Source organism: Chrysochloris asiatica, unplaced genomic scaffold (genome assembly GCF_000296735.1).
Source record: "Chrysochloris asiatica unplaced genomic scaffold, ChrAsi1.0 scaffold00442, whole genome shotgun sequence".
NCBI lineage: Eukaryota > Metazoa > Chordata > Mammalia > Afrosoricida > Chrysochloridae > Chrysochloris > Chrysochloris asiatica.
Genome location: NW_006408960.1, coordinates 1,053,698 through 1,070,273, shown reverse-complemented (window position 1 = coordinate 1,070,273; position 16,576 = coordinate 1,053,698). Strand labels below are relative to the sequence as shown.

The window sequence follows — 16,576 nt, the reverse complement described above, 5'->3', positions numbered from 1 at the left end:
CTGAGCAAATAATCTGAGAAGCTGGGTTATATGAAGAAAAACGTGGCATCAGGATGGAGGAAGATTCATTAACAACCTGTGATATGCAGATGATACAACCTTGTTTGCTGAAAGTGACGAAGACTTAAAATATTTACTGATGAAGATCAAAGGGCACAGCCTTCGGTATGGATTGCATCTCAATGTAAAGAAAACAAAAATCCCCACCACTGAACCAATAAACAACATTCTTATCAATGGAGAACAGATTGAAGTTGTCAAGGATTTCATTCTTCCTGGATCAATTATCATCACTCATGGAAGCAGCAGTCAAGAAATCAAAAGACATATTGCATTGGGCAAATCTGCTGCATAAGACCTTTTAAAGTGTTGAAGAGCAAAGATGTCAGCTTGAAGGCAGTTGTGCCTAACCCAAGCCATGGTATTTTCAATAACCTCATATCCATGCAAAAGCTGGACAGTGAAATAGGAAGACTGTAGAAGAACTGATGCTTTTGAGTTCTGGTGTTGGAGGAGAATATTGAAAGTGCCATGGGCTGCCAAAAGAACCAACAGATGAGTGTTGGAAGAAGTGCAGCCAGAGTGCTCCTTGGAGGCCAGGATGGTCAAACTTCGTCTCTCATAGTTTGGACATATTGTCGGGAGGGACCAGTCACTGGAGAAGGATATCATGTTTGGTGGAGGGTCAGAGAAAAAGAGAAAGAATCCCAGTGAGATGGATTGGCCAAGTGGCAGCATCAATGGGCTCAAGTGTGGCAACAATAGTGAGGTTGGCCCAGGATTGGGCATTGCTTCGTTCTGCTGTGCATAATAGGGTCATTATGAGTCAGTACCAACTCGATGATACCTAACAATAAGAACACCAATGTGATGGCTGGACTGCAGTTATCTTGGCAGGGTCAGACCAAATGATTTCGAGGGTCTTATAATGGCCCATGGGCCAGATGTTCCCCACCCCTGCTGTGTAGGGTTTCTGAAGAGTGGCTAGTGGGTTTGAACCACGGATCTTGCGGTTAACAGTCCACTGCTGTAACACCTCACCAGGACTCTTTCATATAGGTGGGATCACAGTATTTGTCCTTTTGTATCTGACTCATTTTATACTCAAGATCCTAGTGTGGCGCTGCAGGAAAATGTACTAGACCACAAGGTCAGGCAGAGCTGCAAGGTTGGCTGTACAAATCTACCAACTGCCCCTCGGAAACGCTGTTCAGGGTTGCTGTAAGTTGGAACCGACTCAACGGTATTTAACAACAGTATCTTATTTGTTTGGAGTCCTGGTGTGGTGCTGTAGGTTAATGCGCTGGACTGCAAAGGTTAGTCTGAACTGCAAGGTCGACAGTTCAAGCTCACCAGCTGCTCCTCGGGAACCCTACCTATACAGGGATACTACGGGTTGGAATTCACTCGACGGCACTTCACAACAACAGAATTTCAGTCAGCATAATGTTCTCAAGGCTCATCCATGCTGTATCAGGTCCCAGGACTCCACCTCTCTTCAGGGTGAAATAGTGACCCACTGTATGGATGACCCAGGTGGTGTTTACCCATCACTTGCTGATGGATGTTGGCGTTGTTCCCACCTTTTGACTACTGTGAATCACACTGCAGCAAACACTGACAGACCAGGGTCAGTGTGAGTCCCTGTTTTCAAGTCTTTTGGGTATAGACCCAGGAGTGGATTTGCTGGGCCACAGGGTAATTCTGTGTTTACCTTTTTGAGGTATGAAACAGGATATGCCTTTTAAGTGAACAGTTGTTTTAGACACTAAAAGCATTAGTGAAATGTCCCCCGTTTCCCCTCTCCCTCTAGTTTTCCCTTTCCTATCTGCCCAGGACCACAAGGATGGTGTTTCTGTTCTGCAGACAAGAGGATGATTCAGTGAGGTTCCCGAGGCTGCACTGTCACATTTTGGCCTGGACCCGGTACCCTGGCACTACCCTCACTGGAGCCACTTTAACTGCTGGTTTGTGTTGCGGGGGACATTTAGTGAGGTATGGAGGCATTTGTTTTTGTCAAGACTTGGAAGTTGGGGATGCTTCCGGCATCGAGTGGGTGGAGGCCAGGGATGCTATTCAACCCCTACAGTGTACAGGGCAGCCTCACTGATGGATGAACTACGTCCCCCAAAGAGGCATGTTGAAGTCTTAACCCTGGTCCCTGTGAATGTGACGGTATTTGGAGATGTGAGACTTTGCAGATGCCATCAGTGAGGTTAGCATGAGCTCAGATGGAGCAGGTGGTATTCATATACAAGAGATGAAGAGATGGGCAGAGAAATGATGCCATGGGACACGCCTGCAGCGAGTTAAGGAGTGCCTGGAGCCCGCAGGCTGGGAGCGAGGCTGGGAATAGATTCTCCCTGTGGGCTGCAGAGGAGGAAGCCACTCAGCCAATACCCTGAGGTGTCGTCTGTGCTTTAAGGCCCGCACTTCCGGCAGTCCCTGGAGATGCGTACAGTGCGTGTGCAAGCATGTCTGAGCATGCATATACGTCTGCACATGTGCACACAGTACTGTTCATGTGTATTTGCGCCTGGGGAGTCTGTGTGCAGACAAGTACCTGGAACGTGTACTTGGCGCTGTAGCCTGACCTCCGGATGCGCACGGTCTCCAGCATGCCTGTGTAACGTAGCTGCTGTAGCACCAGCTCCTCATCAAAGAACAGCTCCTTCTGCAACGGCACACGGAGGGGTCAGGGAGCAGGCGTGAGCTGTCCGTGGGGTGGAGACTAGGTGCTAGTTCCCAGGCAGCCGCAGTGCTGGGGTGGGGCCTCCTTCCTGCCTCCACTTCTCCTTCATTCCAGACATTCTCCTCACACACCAGATCCACTGTCCATCCTTGGTCCTCCGTCCACACTCAGATAATATCCTGCCAACACTCCGTCTGCTCTCACTCTGAGCCCTGACCAGCCACTGTTGCCCTGGATGTGGATCCTGGAACCCTGTCTCCACTCAGCTCCACGTGATTTTTATAAGCTGGCTACAGCCCCGACACCCTGCACTCAGGCTATAAAGCCTGCCCCCGTCCTCCATGGGAGGTGGGAACACCCCAGGAGCCTGGCCAGCATCAGGCCTGTTTCCCCGGAGGCTTACCTTCTCCGCATTGGAGCGGACACAGCGGATAAAGAAGGGTTCTGCCTTGCCCAGTGCCTCCAGAAGCTTGTTAAGGGACGCCTAGGGAAAGACAGAGAAGATTTTGTGCTGAATTGGGCTGTGGAGATACCCATAAGAACAGACCACTTGCCAAAGGGGATAAAGGGTTAAACCCTGTCAGCAGGAGGGACACCGGACACAATGCAGGTCCCAGGACAAGGCAGCTGAAGCCACATGTTTCAGCCAGAGGCTGCGCTACTGTTCTTGCCTGGACCTCAGGTGGAAGGGGGTGGGTGTGGGCCAAACTCCTTCTGGGGAATTAAAACAAGTGTTGGCTCCTGAAGTCATCTCAAACCAAACAACAGTTTAACTTAGAAAAGGATGCCTGCTTTCAGCATTGTGTTCGTACAGGAAATATCTGTTCTTGTAAAATGTCAGTTTCAACTCATAGCGACCCTGTAGAGGGTTTCTGAGGTGGCGTATCTTTGCTGGAACAGATAGTCTCCTCTGTCTTCTAAGGAGTGGCTGGTGGGCTTGAACCCTTTGGTCTGTGGTTCTCAGTCCCTTACAGAACAGGGTGAGATCAAATTGCAAATAGCAACTTGGAAGGTTAGAGGAGAAGCTTAGGGGCAACGCGGATACGTTTAATGATGGTGAACAACTCGAAATAGGATAGAAAGAATGGTTTCATAACTTCAAGAGTAAAACCAATGTCACTGAATTGTCCATGTAGAAATTGTTGGGTGGCATACGTTTCTTTGTATAGTTTTAATCAAGGGGGGGGAAATGTCTTGGAGCTAGAGGGGCCACACTCTTTCTCTATGAGTTGTAGGAGCTCCCCACAAAGTCAGAGTCCCTGAAGTCTGATAACACATTGGTATCGGGACGGAACTAAGATGGAGGAGAGTGGGAAGGAATGAAAAAGTAGACAGTGAGTTCATAGATGCTGTCCCCCTAAAATGTGTTCCCATGCTTCCTGGAAGTCAGGGGACAAGGGAGACATGTCCACATGACCCAGTTTGGCAGTTTCATTAACCAATGGGCTGGCCTGGCCCAGGAGGCTGACCCACTGCTTCTCATCCAGGGTGACTGTGTCCTAAGGACACAGGATGATGTTTGTGGTTGTTACAATTAAGGATGCGTGTATGGTGTGTGCGTGCTACTGGCATCTAATGGATGGAGACCAGGGATAGCACTCCGCACTCTACAGCATGCAGGGCAGCCTCCATCACAGAGAATGATCCAGAACTAAATGCCAACAGTGCTGAACTGGGGAAATGCTGCATTGTTTGAGGAAAAACTGACTTCAATCCCTACCTCACAACCGTCACCAGAGTAAGTTCCCAGTGAGTTAGACGGTTACAAACCCAGGGAACTCTCCAGCTTCTGTGACCTCCTGTCCTTTCCTCTGTCCCACCTGTCTGTGTATTTAATGCGTGCAGTGTTGTACAACTTCAGTAGGTCAGGTGACCACAGGAAGTAGAGTCTATTGGGGGTCAGCTGAGTTCCTTAACTATGTGCTGACCACAAGGTTGTAATCAAGTAGTTCTCACTTGGGGGAAATTCTGGCCCCCAAGGGATAATGGTGATGTCTGGGGACCTTCTTAGTTGTCACAACTGGGGAAGGATGTTGCTGGCATTGAGTGGGTGGAGACTAAACCCCAACCACAGAGAATGTTCCAGCACCAAAGGTGGACTATGCTGCTGTGGGACACCTGAGATAATGGATAAACCGCTTGTGTTGAAGCTTGCCTTGGCTGAGTTGCATGAGTGCCACCCTGCCTCAGTTTCCCCCATTGCTGCCCACCTGGAACTGTGCGCTGATGCTGGGCGGCTTCTTCTTCTTGTGCAGGTGCAGTAGAGACTTGGTGGTGCGGTCGTGAAGGGTCATGCTAATGATGAGCTTCAGCGACTTGGAGTCCAACAGGTTCTAGAACAGACACACAGGGTCTGGGATCTGGCTTGCCCTTCACAGCCCCAATGGACACAGCCGAGGTTTAGGGTCTCAGCTGCCGAGGTTGATGGAAGGGGCTTGTCAGGACCACCCTTGGTGGTGGCATCTGGGGTGGGGAGCTGGCAACAGCCTCTTATATGGCCCAGAGAATGCCCTCTCTCCTCTTTCTTGGGATCACAAAAAGAAACCCCTGGCTGCCAGGGGCCTCATTTCAGCTGCATGCTGGTCATGATTTACCCCAGGCAAGCCGGGCAGGGCCAAGCCCTTCTCTACTTGCTGACCAGGCTGAAAGAGTGTCCTTGTGCTTCTAGAAACTTCCTGAAATTTCTAGGGGGATAAGAAGCTAGAGCACCCAGCTATAGGCCCCTTCGCCTCCTTCTGGAGGAGAGTGTCCTGGCTGCGGGGCCTCCTCTCCCAGGGGCTGTATCCTGTTTCCAGTTGCCTTGGAGGTGATTTAGTCAATGACTCACTGATACAGGGATGTTACAGCTACTGGGCAGGCAAGCTCTGAGGTGGATGTCAGGATTCAGGGCTCACACAAGGCTGAGCTAGGCTCCAGCTGAACCCCACCCTACCATCCCCTTCTGCTCCCCTTTCTTGACCCCACCGTGTGCCCCTCTGGTCCGAGAGCTCCCCTCCAGACATCCCTTGTAAGAATACCCCTGCCTCAGGCTTTGCTTCTAAGAAACAAAGAGAGCTCCAAATCATTTCAACAAGAGATAATTAAAAAATTAAAAAAATTTTTTGGAGGAGGGCAGTTGTGAAGAGGAAGGTACCCAAGAAGTTGAAGGAGATAAAAGGGTTTCCCACCTATTTTTGGAAAAAAACAAATCCAGGTATCCTCCAGAACAAGTAAGACTAAGACATTATCTTTCAGTATGCCGCGCGCGTTTACCTTGGGAATGATCTGCTTTTGTTTGATACCTTTACTTTTCCTGTCAAAATATTAAAAACGGTTTTGTGAACAAGAGGAACACGGCGTTGGTTTTTGGGTTAGTTGAGCAAGCCACGCTTTGCGGGTTAGACCAAGCGAGAGCAGAGAATGAAAGAAAGGCAAGTGCAACAAGGCCGCTGCTGGACCCTTGGGGACCCCAGGCAGCTGCCACCTGCAGGCACAGGGAAGAGTGCTGCTCAGGGGCTGATCTGTGGACACCAGCTCTTCCCGGTGGGCAGCAGACGGACTCTGTTTCTGGTTGTCTCTGAGAGGACATGAGCATGGTCTAAGGGGAGTGTGTGTGTGTGTGTGTGTGTGTGTGTGTGGCTCCTCATTTGGAAATTTGGAGAGAAAGGGTCATCAGAAGAGCGGAACGTTCATCCTTATAAGTAAAAAACCAAGTCCATTGTCCAGTTGATTGTGAATCCTGGTGACCTCATGTGTGTCAGGGCAGAACTTCTGAGTAAGGTTTTCTTGGCTGTGACCGTTGTGAAAGGAGTCCCTGAGTGGGGTAAACAAGCTGAAAGGCTGGCAGTTCTTCCCACCAGGTGGCGCTGCTGAAGAAAGGCCTGGAGATCTGCTGCTGAAAACCCTACAGAGCAACGATGTACAAGGCCCACGTGGGGTAGTCAGAATTCAACACTGACACCCACCGCCATCTGCAACATTGGAGTCACGGTTTACATGGTTGTTTTAGGGGCCGTGGAGTCGATTCCGACTCACAGAGACCCTACGTACAATAGAACTATGGATACTACCAGTCCTGCGCCATCCATACAATTCTTGTTATGTTAGAATCCCTTATTTCAGCCACTGTGTAGCTCTACCTTATTGGTGCGAGGGAGACCTTGCTCTTTATCACTGAACTGACCCTCTATTTTTCCGTGCTTGGCTCACTCAGGTGGATGCTTACAAAACCCAACCCCCTTCCATGGACTCCTTTAGCTGGGGCAGCAGTGTGGGATGGTTACTATAAGTTCACTTGGCTACGGTATTATTCTAAGTGGTTTGGCCAAGTGTCAAGTCTAGTTGCTGTTTCGTAATATAATGTAATAGAATCACATAAGTCATTTAATGTGATCAATCTATCTATCACATGAAAGGGGAGTTTCCTTAAGGTATGTCTTGCTTTCCAAACTGCAAATACAAGGGGGCTTCGAAAAGTTTGTGGAAAATAGATTAAGAAAGATAATGAAAATTTACCATGACCTTTTGTAAGTCCCCCCGTATGATTTTGGCAGAACTTGCTCTTTTGACCCTGCACACCTCCTGTCACCTGACCTTGGATCTTGGGACCTAAACCTGTAGGACTCTTGCCTGAATGATCAATTTTGGACTTGTCAGCCCCCACAACAGTGTGAGCCAAGTCCTCGGAGTAAATCTCTCTCTCTACGTACATCCCACAGCTCTGTTTATTTAGAGAATACCGTGACTCACAGGAGGAGAAGCAAGCTCCACACTGCGTGTCAGGGAGGAGGGGGGAGCACGTTTGGGGAGGGCTGGGCAGAACGAGATGCATGTTCTAGCCAAGCTGCCCAACTGGGCATTAAGGACGCAGCAGCGCAGACGCTGAGGCTTGTTATGAAGGCAGATCAGCTGTGGCTGGCTTGCAGACTCAGCCGCGAAAGCGCTTGGTATAATTTTTAGCTGGTGAGGAGTGCCAGGGATATTCGGCTGCAGAGAGCAGGTGGGCTGGAGCCCCCAGGGGTGGCGAGGGCGGTTGTTGCACTTTTGAGGGGCCACGCAGCCACGAGAGGGACTCACGGGATGAAGGCTCGGGATTTCTGGAGCCGGCTGAGGGACTGGAGAAGCCGCCGGGGGTCCTCGCCCTGCCAGGGCAGCCCCTTGATGCTCTTGATGATTTGGTCATGCAAATCTCTGGGGGATGGGGGTGAGGGTGCAGTGACAGAGAGAAGATAGAGTTAGAGCAAAGGCCCACCACCATGGGGTCCCTGTGCTGCTGGGACGTTCCCCAGCCGCCAAAACTGAAACATGCAAGTGTGGTCTGAGCACAAAATCCTGCCAGAGACCTGCTCACTGAAGTCCCTTCCACCTGTGTCTGGAAGGGGAAGCCACCCTCTGGGGAGCTCCAACAGAGTGGAGTTTGCAACGTGGCACCTTGGATCATTAGAGAAAGCTGCAAGGGCCACTGAAGCAGTGAGACCAAAGTGTCCCCTGGAAAGATGCCAGCTGCTTTCCCGTTGCTATTCTGGGGCTAAACCTCCTGAGAGCTTCCCGAAGTCAGGGAGGGACGGCTTTGAGGATACAAGCCAGAGTTTAATATGGTCATTCTGCCCCCAGGGGACCCTGGCCAGATCTGGGGATGTTTGTGGCCACCACATCTGGGGGAGGGGCTGCTAAGGGCACTGAGTGGGTGGAGACCAAGGAGGCATCTCAACATCCTCCCCCTCCAGTGCACAGACAAAGTTCTGGAGCCAAACACCAGTGGTGCGGAAGGGAAAATGCCCCAGCATAAGGGATTTCTTCATCCTGAAGAATTCACTCTTAAACTTGGTTTCATTTTGTTCACTTGCTTTCTGGTTTACGTATGAACTGACTTTTTAGGTTAAAAACTCTAGTCCCAATGTGCAACAAGAGTTTAGAGATAAAAATGGGAGTGCTTTTAAAGTGACTTATTAATGAAGAATACAGAAACAACGAACGTCTTCATAGAACTTTCTAGAGTTTTTCCCGGCCAACCGGATTTCTGGTTTGTTTGTTTCACGTGCATGTTTAAGCTTGAGGCGGTGGGTGGAAGGACCCAGGCAGCAACACCCCCTTGCCTGTGTTCCATGCATCAGACCGCGTGCCCGCACCAGAGGCCACACTTACCTCCCTGCCTTCGTTCTCCAGGGAGGCACAGAGCAAAGATAAGAGTGGCATTATGTTTTGTGTCTGGGCTTGGATGCTTCCTCCCGCCCCGGCCAAATCCGGCCGCATGTTCCCCTGCAGGCCCTGGGGCCCCTCAATCTGTTCTCTCTGCCCTGACGCTGCACAGTGCACTGGGGCACGTGGCTCCTCTCGTGTGCCTCCCTGGTCTCGGGTTCTAAGACTTTTGCTTCCACTTACTTCTTGCTTTCATAGAAAGCAATGATGTCCTCAAAAGCGTTAAAATCGAACTCCTCAGAGCCGTCAAATGAGAAATCTAGCATTGAGCAGCTGAAAGGGAGACACTGTATAAACTGATTGCGCTCCCTGGCAGGACCTGTGGCCAGGGGCTTGGCCCTGGGGAGATCGATAAATCCAAGGCCCCTTTGGGAAGAAGTAAACCTCAAAACACAAGTAACTATGGGATGCGTTGGCTTTTCTCCTGCCTCTCTTTCTGGGTGATAAAGCTGGATGAGAAATGTGCCTTATTAAAAACAGGAAAATGATACTTTGTACTTTTAGGTGAATGAACCATGGCCACTGATGGAAAAGCCAGCTCTACTTTCAGGGACACAGTCTACTCCTGAAGAAGTATTATTACAAAAGACTCCAAAACATTAAAAAAGATTAAAAAAAAAAAGACACACTAGAAAACATTGAGATTTGTTGTCTATGGGACTTGTGCATTTTGAAATGGAGAGCAGGGCTGTGCCTGCCCCAGGATTTTTGTACAATATGTTCACATGATTGGCAAGCCCTGCCCACCCTCCTTGCCCAGGTCAACTGGTTCTTTCTCAGCTCAGCCTGCCTAACTCCTGCAGGGATGTAGGACAGCGTCCTTCCTGGCTCTGTCACCTCTGGGACAACTGTCTAGCAAGGCCTTGAATGCACTGCACTGAAGCCTCTCATCCCATTTGGACACTTTTATCCCCTAGTGCCAGTTTATCCTGGGTTATGTAGGGACCCGCAGTTATTGCTAAAGTCCGTTTCCCTTGAGATAGATGTTTGTGACTCATGGTAACCCTATGTGTGACAGAGCAGAACTGGAGTTTTCTTGGCTATAAGCTTATTGAGAGACCTATAAGCTTACTGCCACACCTTTCTTTCACAGCACTGTTGGGTGGATTTAAACTGCCAACTTTTAGATGAGTAGTTAGTTGATGCTAATGATTGTGTCCAGGAACCTACGACTATGCGGAGGATTCTTCAGTCAAGCCTCTGTGCCCCTTGACACACCCACTGGCAGCCCCTCTTGGCTGTGGGAAGGAGTCCCTATATATAGAGCCCACATTTGCCCTGCTGTGCTCTGTGGATAAGGGCATCGATCAAACGCCACCTGTTACTCATTCAGGGCAGCGGCCAGAACTTGGTGTGGACGGTGGGCTTTCAGGACCATTTCTAAACAGCACTGCTGTCCAGAGGCTTTGATTTAGAAATGGGATTATTGTCGCTGTTGAGAAGCGTCTGACTCACGGTGACCACCACCATGAGTGTGCACAGTAAAACTACAGCAGGCTTTTCAAGGGTGTGGCCTTTTGGAAGCAGACTGCCAGGTCTTCCAAGATGTCCCGGGTAGGTTTGAACTGCCAAGTTTGGGAGAGTGGTTAAGCGCTTAACTGTGTGCGCCACCAAGGAACTCCTTTTAGAAGTTCTTACTTACCGGTACAGTTTTTCCGACGGGGTGCTGGCTGCTCTCTGTGGCTCTCCTGGGTGATTTCGGATGCCGGAGCTGCCCGTACCTGCTGGGGACAGAGCGGGCACGGTGGGCACGGTGGGCTGGGTTGCCTGGAGCCTGGCAACCTTGTCTTTCCCAAGGAGGCATCGGGCCTTAACTAGCTGCCACTGAGTGCACACTGGCTCATGGCAACCCCACGTGTGTTGGGCAGAACTGCTGCACAGCGTTTTCAATTGCTGATGTTTTAGAGGCAGGGACTGCCAACCTCCAACCTGTCAGTTAACAACCAAGTGTTTACTACTTCCATCTGTGCCACCTAGGGATTCTAACTACAAGCCTCATGCTAACCAATCTCAAAAACCATGTGATCTTAATATCGAACAGCAGCTTAGCTGCACTAGTAGAAAATGTCTGTCTTGAGCATTGTGCTCTTTCAAGATCGATCCATATAGCATCAAATTGACAACAGCAACTCAAAACATTTCCTAGGACGGACACTCTGGGGGCAGTGAGTTTATGTGAATTGCAGGTGGAACAACTCTGAAAAGAGGGCTGAAAATCGCTGGACAACCCCAACAATGGAAATGATGTCACTGAATTATACATGTAGAGACTTGCTTTGGCTGTATACGTTCCCAACAATATCAACAAAATCAATAAAACAAAACCTAAACCAGAAACAACCTAAGACCCAAAGGCGGTCATTGCAGAGAATCCTGAAGAGGATGATGCCTTCCCCAAATGCCTTCTCCATTTATTTGTGTTTTCTTGTAAAGGTTTTATACTTTTGAGTTCTTTTAAATAGCAACTTTCACAAAATGAGAACCCTGGGGCATGGAAGGTAGGTGCTGTGTGAATCTGTGTGAGAATCACTCAGCTCGTCTAGAAGATTCCTCCCTGGAGAAACGGGGACATGCATTCCTACCTCTGGGCACAAGTGAAGGACTCACCCGGGCTCACAATTAGACCATTCTAACCAATAACAATCCAGTCCTGATTACTGTGTTTTCAGGTAAATCAAAGGTCAAAACCAAACCAACACAATCATCAAAAGGTAGAAAGCACCCAAGTGTCCATCTACACAATGGAACGTTACTCAGGTGTGGACAGGCATGAGCAAGAATATACACTCCAACATGGATGAGTCTGGACAATGTGATGCCCAGTGACAGAAGCCAGACACAACAAACAAGCCACACACTGTGTGACTCCAGTGACGGGAAATGCCCACAACAGGCCGGAACACCTCACACACTGCCACACCCGCCTGTCAGGGAGGCTTGTGTGTCGCTATGATGTGATCAGGTTTCAGTGGAGCTCCCAGACAAGGATGGACAGTGAGGATCAGCATGTTGGTCTACTTCTCAACATCAGCCCATGAAAAGTCTATGGATCTCAACATTCAGTTCTAGAGCTGATAATGGGGATGGCATTTGTTCTGTTGTGTGTAGGGTAGCCATGAGTCAGCTCACCCTAACTTTGGACAAGAGCTGGACAGTGGGCCCCTCCCTCTGCTTACCTGCAGCCTTCTCAATCCTCTCGGCCCGCAGCCGCCCGGCCTCCCGTAGCACGGCCATGGCTCGCACGGCGGCCCGCAGCACAGCCCAGCGGAACACGGCCACAGGGTCCATGCCGATGAGCTCACGTACGTAGGAGCTATCACTACCCCTCAGGAGTGCCACAATGTCTGGCCGCATATAGTCCATGTTCTTCTCCCGGAAGTCCTGGTGGGGAAAGAAAAGTAATGAGGAGGGTATGGAGAGGGGCAAGGAGCTACCTTGACCACAGGGTGGTTTCCACCCAGGAAGCGTCTGCCAGTGAAGGTGAGGGTTTTGGGAAGGTTCAGAGGCCTCTAAAACTTGCCTAGCATCTAGCACAGGACACAAACACACACACCATCTTGCCCCCAAAGTACCCTAAACAGTTGCTGTGGATTTGACTTTGATTCATGGTAACCCCAGGAGTGTCAGAAAACTGTGCTCCACAAGGATTTTCGTGGCAGAGTTTCCAAGCACAGACTGCCAGGTCTTTCTTCTGAGCTTCCAGTGGGTTGACTTGAACCTCCAACCCACTGCTGCTTCTCTCTCAAAGTGACCCTCCAGAACAGAGTAGAACTGCCCCATAGGTTTCCAAGACTATATAGATCTATATGGAAGCAGACAGCCACACCTTTCTCCCACAGGACCACTGGTGGTTTTGAACTGCTGACCTTTGGTTAGCACCACCAGAGCTCTGAAAAAAACTCAAAAGTCAAATCCACTGCCAGCTCATAGTGACCCTGTTGTGAGGTTTCCAACCCTGCAAATCTTTATGGGAGCAGCCAGCTTCATCTTTCTCCTGCAGAGCAGCTGGTGGGTTTGAACTGCCGACTTTGTGACTAGCAGTTCAGTATGTACCCTACAGCACCACAGAGCTCTGATGTTGCTGTTGTGTGCCATCAAGTCAGTTCTGACTCATAGTGACCCTTTATACGGTTTCCAAAAGTGGCTAGTGGGATTGAACTGATGACCTAGTGGTTAAAGGTCCAGTGCATATCCTAAAGTGCCACACAAGGACCCTGATGTTCTTAAGCACTGTCGAGTCAGTTCAGACTCAGAGCGACCCTATAGGTATAGTTCCCGCGAGGCCATAAATCTAAGAGGAGCAGGAAGCCTCATCTTTCTCCTGTGGAGTGGCTGGTGGGCTTGGACTACGAACCTTGCGGTTGGCAGTCCAGTGCTGAGCTTACAGTACCATAGTGCTCCGGGACCCTGACAGTAATGACCAAAATCGAGCAAACCAATGACTGACAAGCTGACTAGATTCAGGGCAACCCCATGTCTGTCAAAATAGGCTATGCTCCATGGATTTCCAATGGCTGAGGTTTGAAAATAGATCACCAGAATTTTCTTCTGAGGTTCCTCTGGGACCTCCTGGGTTTCTGTGGGGCTCCCTCTACAGTGGACATGCAGTGGACACACACCTTGATCTGGTACTTAACCCTCCCCGCGAAGTGCTGGATGATGAAGGCGGGCTCCAAGACGGGCGTGCCCAGGAAGTACTTGTTGTCCTCGTGTTGCTGCTTGAACTTGGCCAGCAGGGTCTGGCTTGTGGCGTGGGGGAAGCTGGAGAGAGAACACAGCCAGTCACGACCTGTGCCTTGAGAGCCCTGATGGGCAGGTCAGGATGTGGCTGGAGCCTTCCAGGCAGGCAGGTGTCCCTGGGAACTCTGGTGGCACAGGGTGCCGTTGGCAGAGCTGTAGTTGACGGGCACAAAAAGGACCCAGTGAGCACTGTGGCCACGCACTGCGTACACAGGGAGTTGTCTGAGTGCCGCCAGTGGCCATGTTTGCCACTGAGAAATAGGAACCCTCATCCATTGCTGGGGAGAACAGTATGGTGGGTCTTCAAACTGTTGAACACAGAACCACCATGTGACCCAGCAATCTCAATCCTAGGTATCACTCCAAAAGAATGGAAAGCAGGCACTCATCAGTCAGATACTTGCAACCCAATGTTCACTGCAGTGCTATTCGCAGGAGCCAAAAGGTGGAAAATACCAGAAATGTTCATCAGCATGTGAATAGATGTTGTTAAGTGCCATGGAGTTGGTTCCGACTCATAGTGACCCTGTACAGGGTTTCTGAGGCTGTAAATTTTACAGGAACAGAGAGCCTCCCTCATCTTTTCTCCCACGGAACAGCTGGTAGTTTCGAACTGTTGACCTTGCGGTTCACAGCCCAATTCATAACCACTATGCTACCAGAGTTCCTACATGAATAGATAAACACAGTTTATTCTATAATATGGAACATTACTTGGCCGCAGAAAGGACTGAAGTTCTAATACAAGTGACAATGTGCATGAACCTTGCAGAGAGGATGTTCAGAGAGAGAAGCCAGACACAGGTTCACGTGTAGTCAGATCTCACTGTTACGATATGTTCCCAGCAGGCAGATGCAGTGAGACACACTGGGAAACTGACATGGGTGATGAGTAGAATGATGGGGTTGGGTTGCAGGGCTATGGGGGAAACACACAGATGAATGCCTGGTCAATGGGGGGCCCCCACGGTTTTCTGGGGGGGCTGCAAAGTCTGTGAATACTTGCTAGGGTAAGGCCTGGTCCGACAGCCCAAAGGGCAGGTGCAGGACCATTTCTGGCCCCAGGCCCACCTGTACCTGGACGCTAGGTTGTGGGGGGCCCGTCCAGCTGCAGGAGGGAGAGGCCAGAATGAAGTAGAGCTCTGTTCTGCCTGGGGGATGGAAGCAGAATAAGGAGTTCCTTGTACCTGGTTGTGCCCACCTCCCAGGAGGGAAATGCCACAGCAGCCGTGGCCAGCGCTGTCTCTGCCAAGCTCACCACAGATGTAGGACGGACATGAGCCTCCAGACCCTGACGTGGCTCAGTGAGGAACTGGGGGGGGATGGGCAGAGTTGGAGGCTCTATAGTGACGAAGGTCATCGTTTCCAGGGCTGGCACATGGATGGTGGGAGCAAGATGCTTGCCTGGTCTACTATAAAACTCATCCATCAAGAACATTTTTTTAAATCCTAATACTAGTAGACCCTGACTCCTGGTGACCCCCGAGGGTGGCTAATGGCTGATTTTTCAGAAGCAGCTCACTGGACCCTTCTTCTAAGGCATTTCTGGGTGAGCTTGAACACCCCACCTTTGGGCTGGCAGCTAAGGACATTCACCATGATGTGCACTACCTAGGGACTCCTTTTTATCACAATGGCCAACATTTACTGACTGGGCTGTACCAAGATGTTACTTACTACTACTTTATGGAAGAGCAAAGTTCATTGTAAAGATGTATGTCAAGGCTTCAATCACTTGTCCTAGGATTTGTCCAGTTTTACACACATATGAGAAAGGTTTTAAATGAAACTAGGTCCCAGGGGGCTTCCTAAACAGCACTGAGGTCGCTCTTCCTAATATTCCCTGTCCCTTCCTTGGACTGTTTCTATCTGTCCCAGTTGCAAATGGAGCTGTCTGTTTTACTGAGACCCAACCTAGCCCTGTGGAGACTTGATCACTGTCATCCCATGTCAGGCGACAGGTAAGGCACTTGATCAGTGCCTTTTTTGCCCTACTGCCGGCAGCATGGTGTGGCTTGTTACTCAAGGCTGCTGATGAGGGAGTGAGCTCCCAAGCCAGGAAACGTATTATGAACTGTATTATGTATTATGAATCCTATACTTGTGGATGTGAGCCCACTGGGGATTAGAGTTTCTTGTTATTTGAATTATGCCCTATCAAAAGATGCATTCCATTTAGGCAAATCTGTTGCAAAGACCTTGTTAGAGAGTTATAGAGCGAAGAGGTCAGTTTGAGGACTAAGGTCGCCGGATCCAAACCATGGTATTGTCAGTAGGCTCACACGCATGTGACAGCTGGCTAGTCTGGAGCTCGTCTGGAGGAAAACTGATGCATGTGAATTATGGTGTTGGTGAAGAGTATTTCTGCTCAAGCAGCTACAAGAGACAAAGACAGGCACGTACTCACCTGCTCTCCTCATCCAGCAGGTAGAAGAGGCCGGTGGGCTTCCTGCTGATGAGGTGAATGCAGCCCACGTTGTCCGTGTAGTCGATGTTGTGCCAGGTGATGCCTTCGCTCTGGTACTCCTCCTGTGGGATGGATATGATGACAAACACCGACGGCAGACAGGCATGCACACTCTCGGATGCCTACCAAAGCAGATGCTGGAAGCCACAAGCTAGCCTATGCCCGGACTCATAGTGACCCCATGTGTGTCATAGTTGAACTGTGCTCCATGGGATTTTCAGGGTCCGAGTTTTTGGCAATAGATTGCAGGCCTTTCTTCAGAGGTGCCGCTGGGTGGATGCAAACCTCCAACCTTTCAGTTAACAGCCGAGAGCGTTTACCATTTGCACTATGGGTTAGGGGCCAGCAAACTTTCTCTGAAAAAGGCCAGAGAGCGGATATTTTTGGTTTCATCGACCACATGGCCTCTGTTGCCAAAACTCAGGTCTGCAGACAAGGTGTCAATCAGTGGACCTGGTTGTGTGCTGACAAGACTAGCAGCTGGGGCTGGATTTGACCCA

General features: G+C 50.0%; 1 protein-coding gene across 1 annotated transcript in view; it reads right to left on the bottom strand.

Annotated features, from left to right (window-relative positions):
- MYO9B (myosin IXB) overlaps positions 1 to 16,576 on the bottom strand; it is a 109,759-nt gene that overhangs the window by 23,076 nt on the left and 70,107 nt on the right. The window contains exons 14-22 of the mRNA XM_006877133.1: positions 16,017 to 16,138; positions 13,489 to 13,630; positions 12,046 to 12,250; positions 10,512 to 10,590; positions 7,748 to 7,861; positions 5,945 to 5,984; positions 4,903 to 5,025; positions 3,096 to 3,176; positions 2,564 to 2,674 (exon numbers count right to left, since the gene is read on the bottom strand). Of these exons, the coding sequence (XP_006877195.1) occupies positions 2,564 to 2,674; positions 3,096 to 3,176; positions 4,903 to 5,025; positions 5,945 to 5,984; positions 7,748 to 7,861; positions 10,512 to 10,590; positions 12,046 to 12,250; positions 13,489 to 13,630; positions 16,017 to 16,138 (1,017 nt within the window). The remainder of the gene's footprint in view (positions 1 to 2,563; positions 2,675 to 3,095; positions 3,177 to 4,902; positions 5,026 to 5,944; positions 5,985 to 7,747; positions 7,862 to 10,511; positions 10,591 to 12,045; positions 12,251 to 13,488; positions 13,631 to 16,016; positions 16,139 to 16,576) is intronic.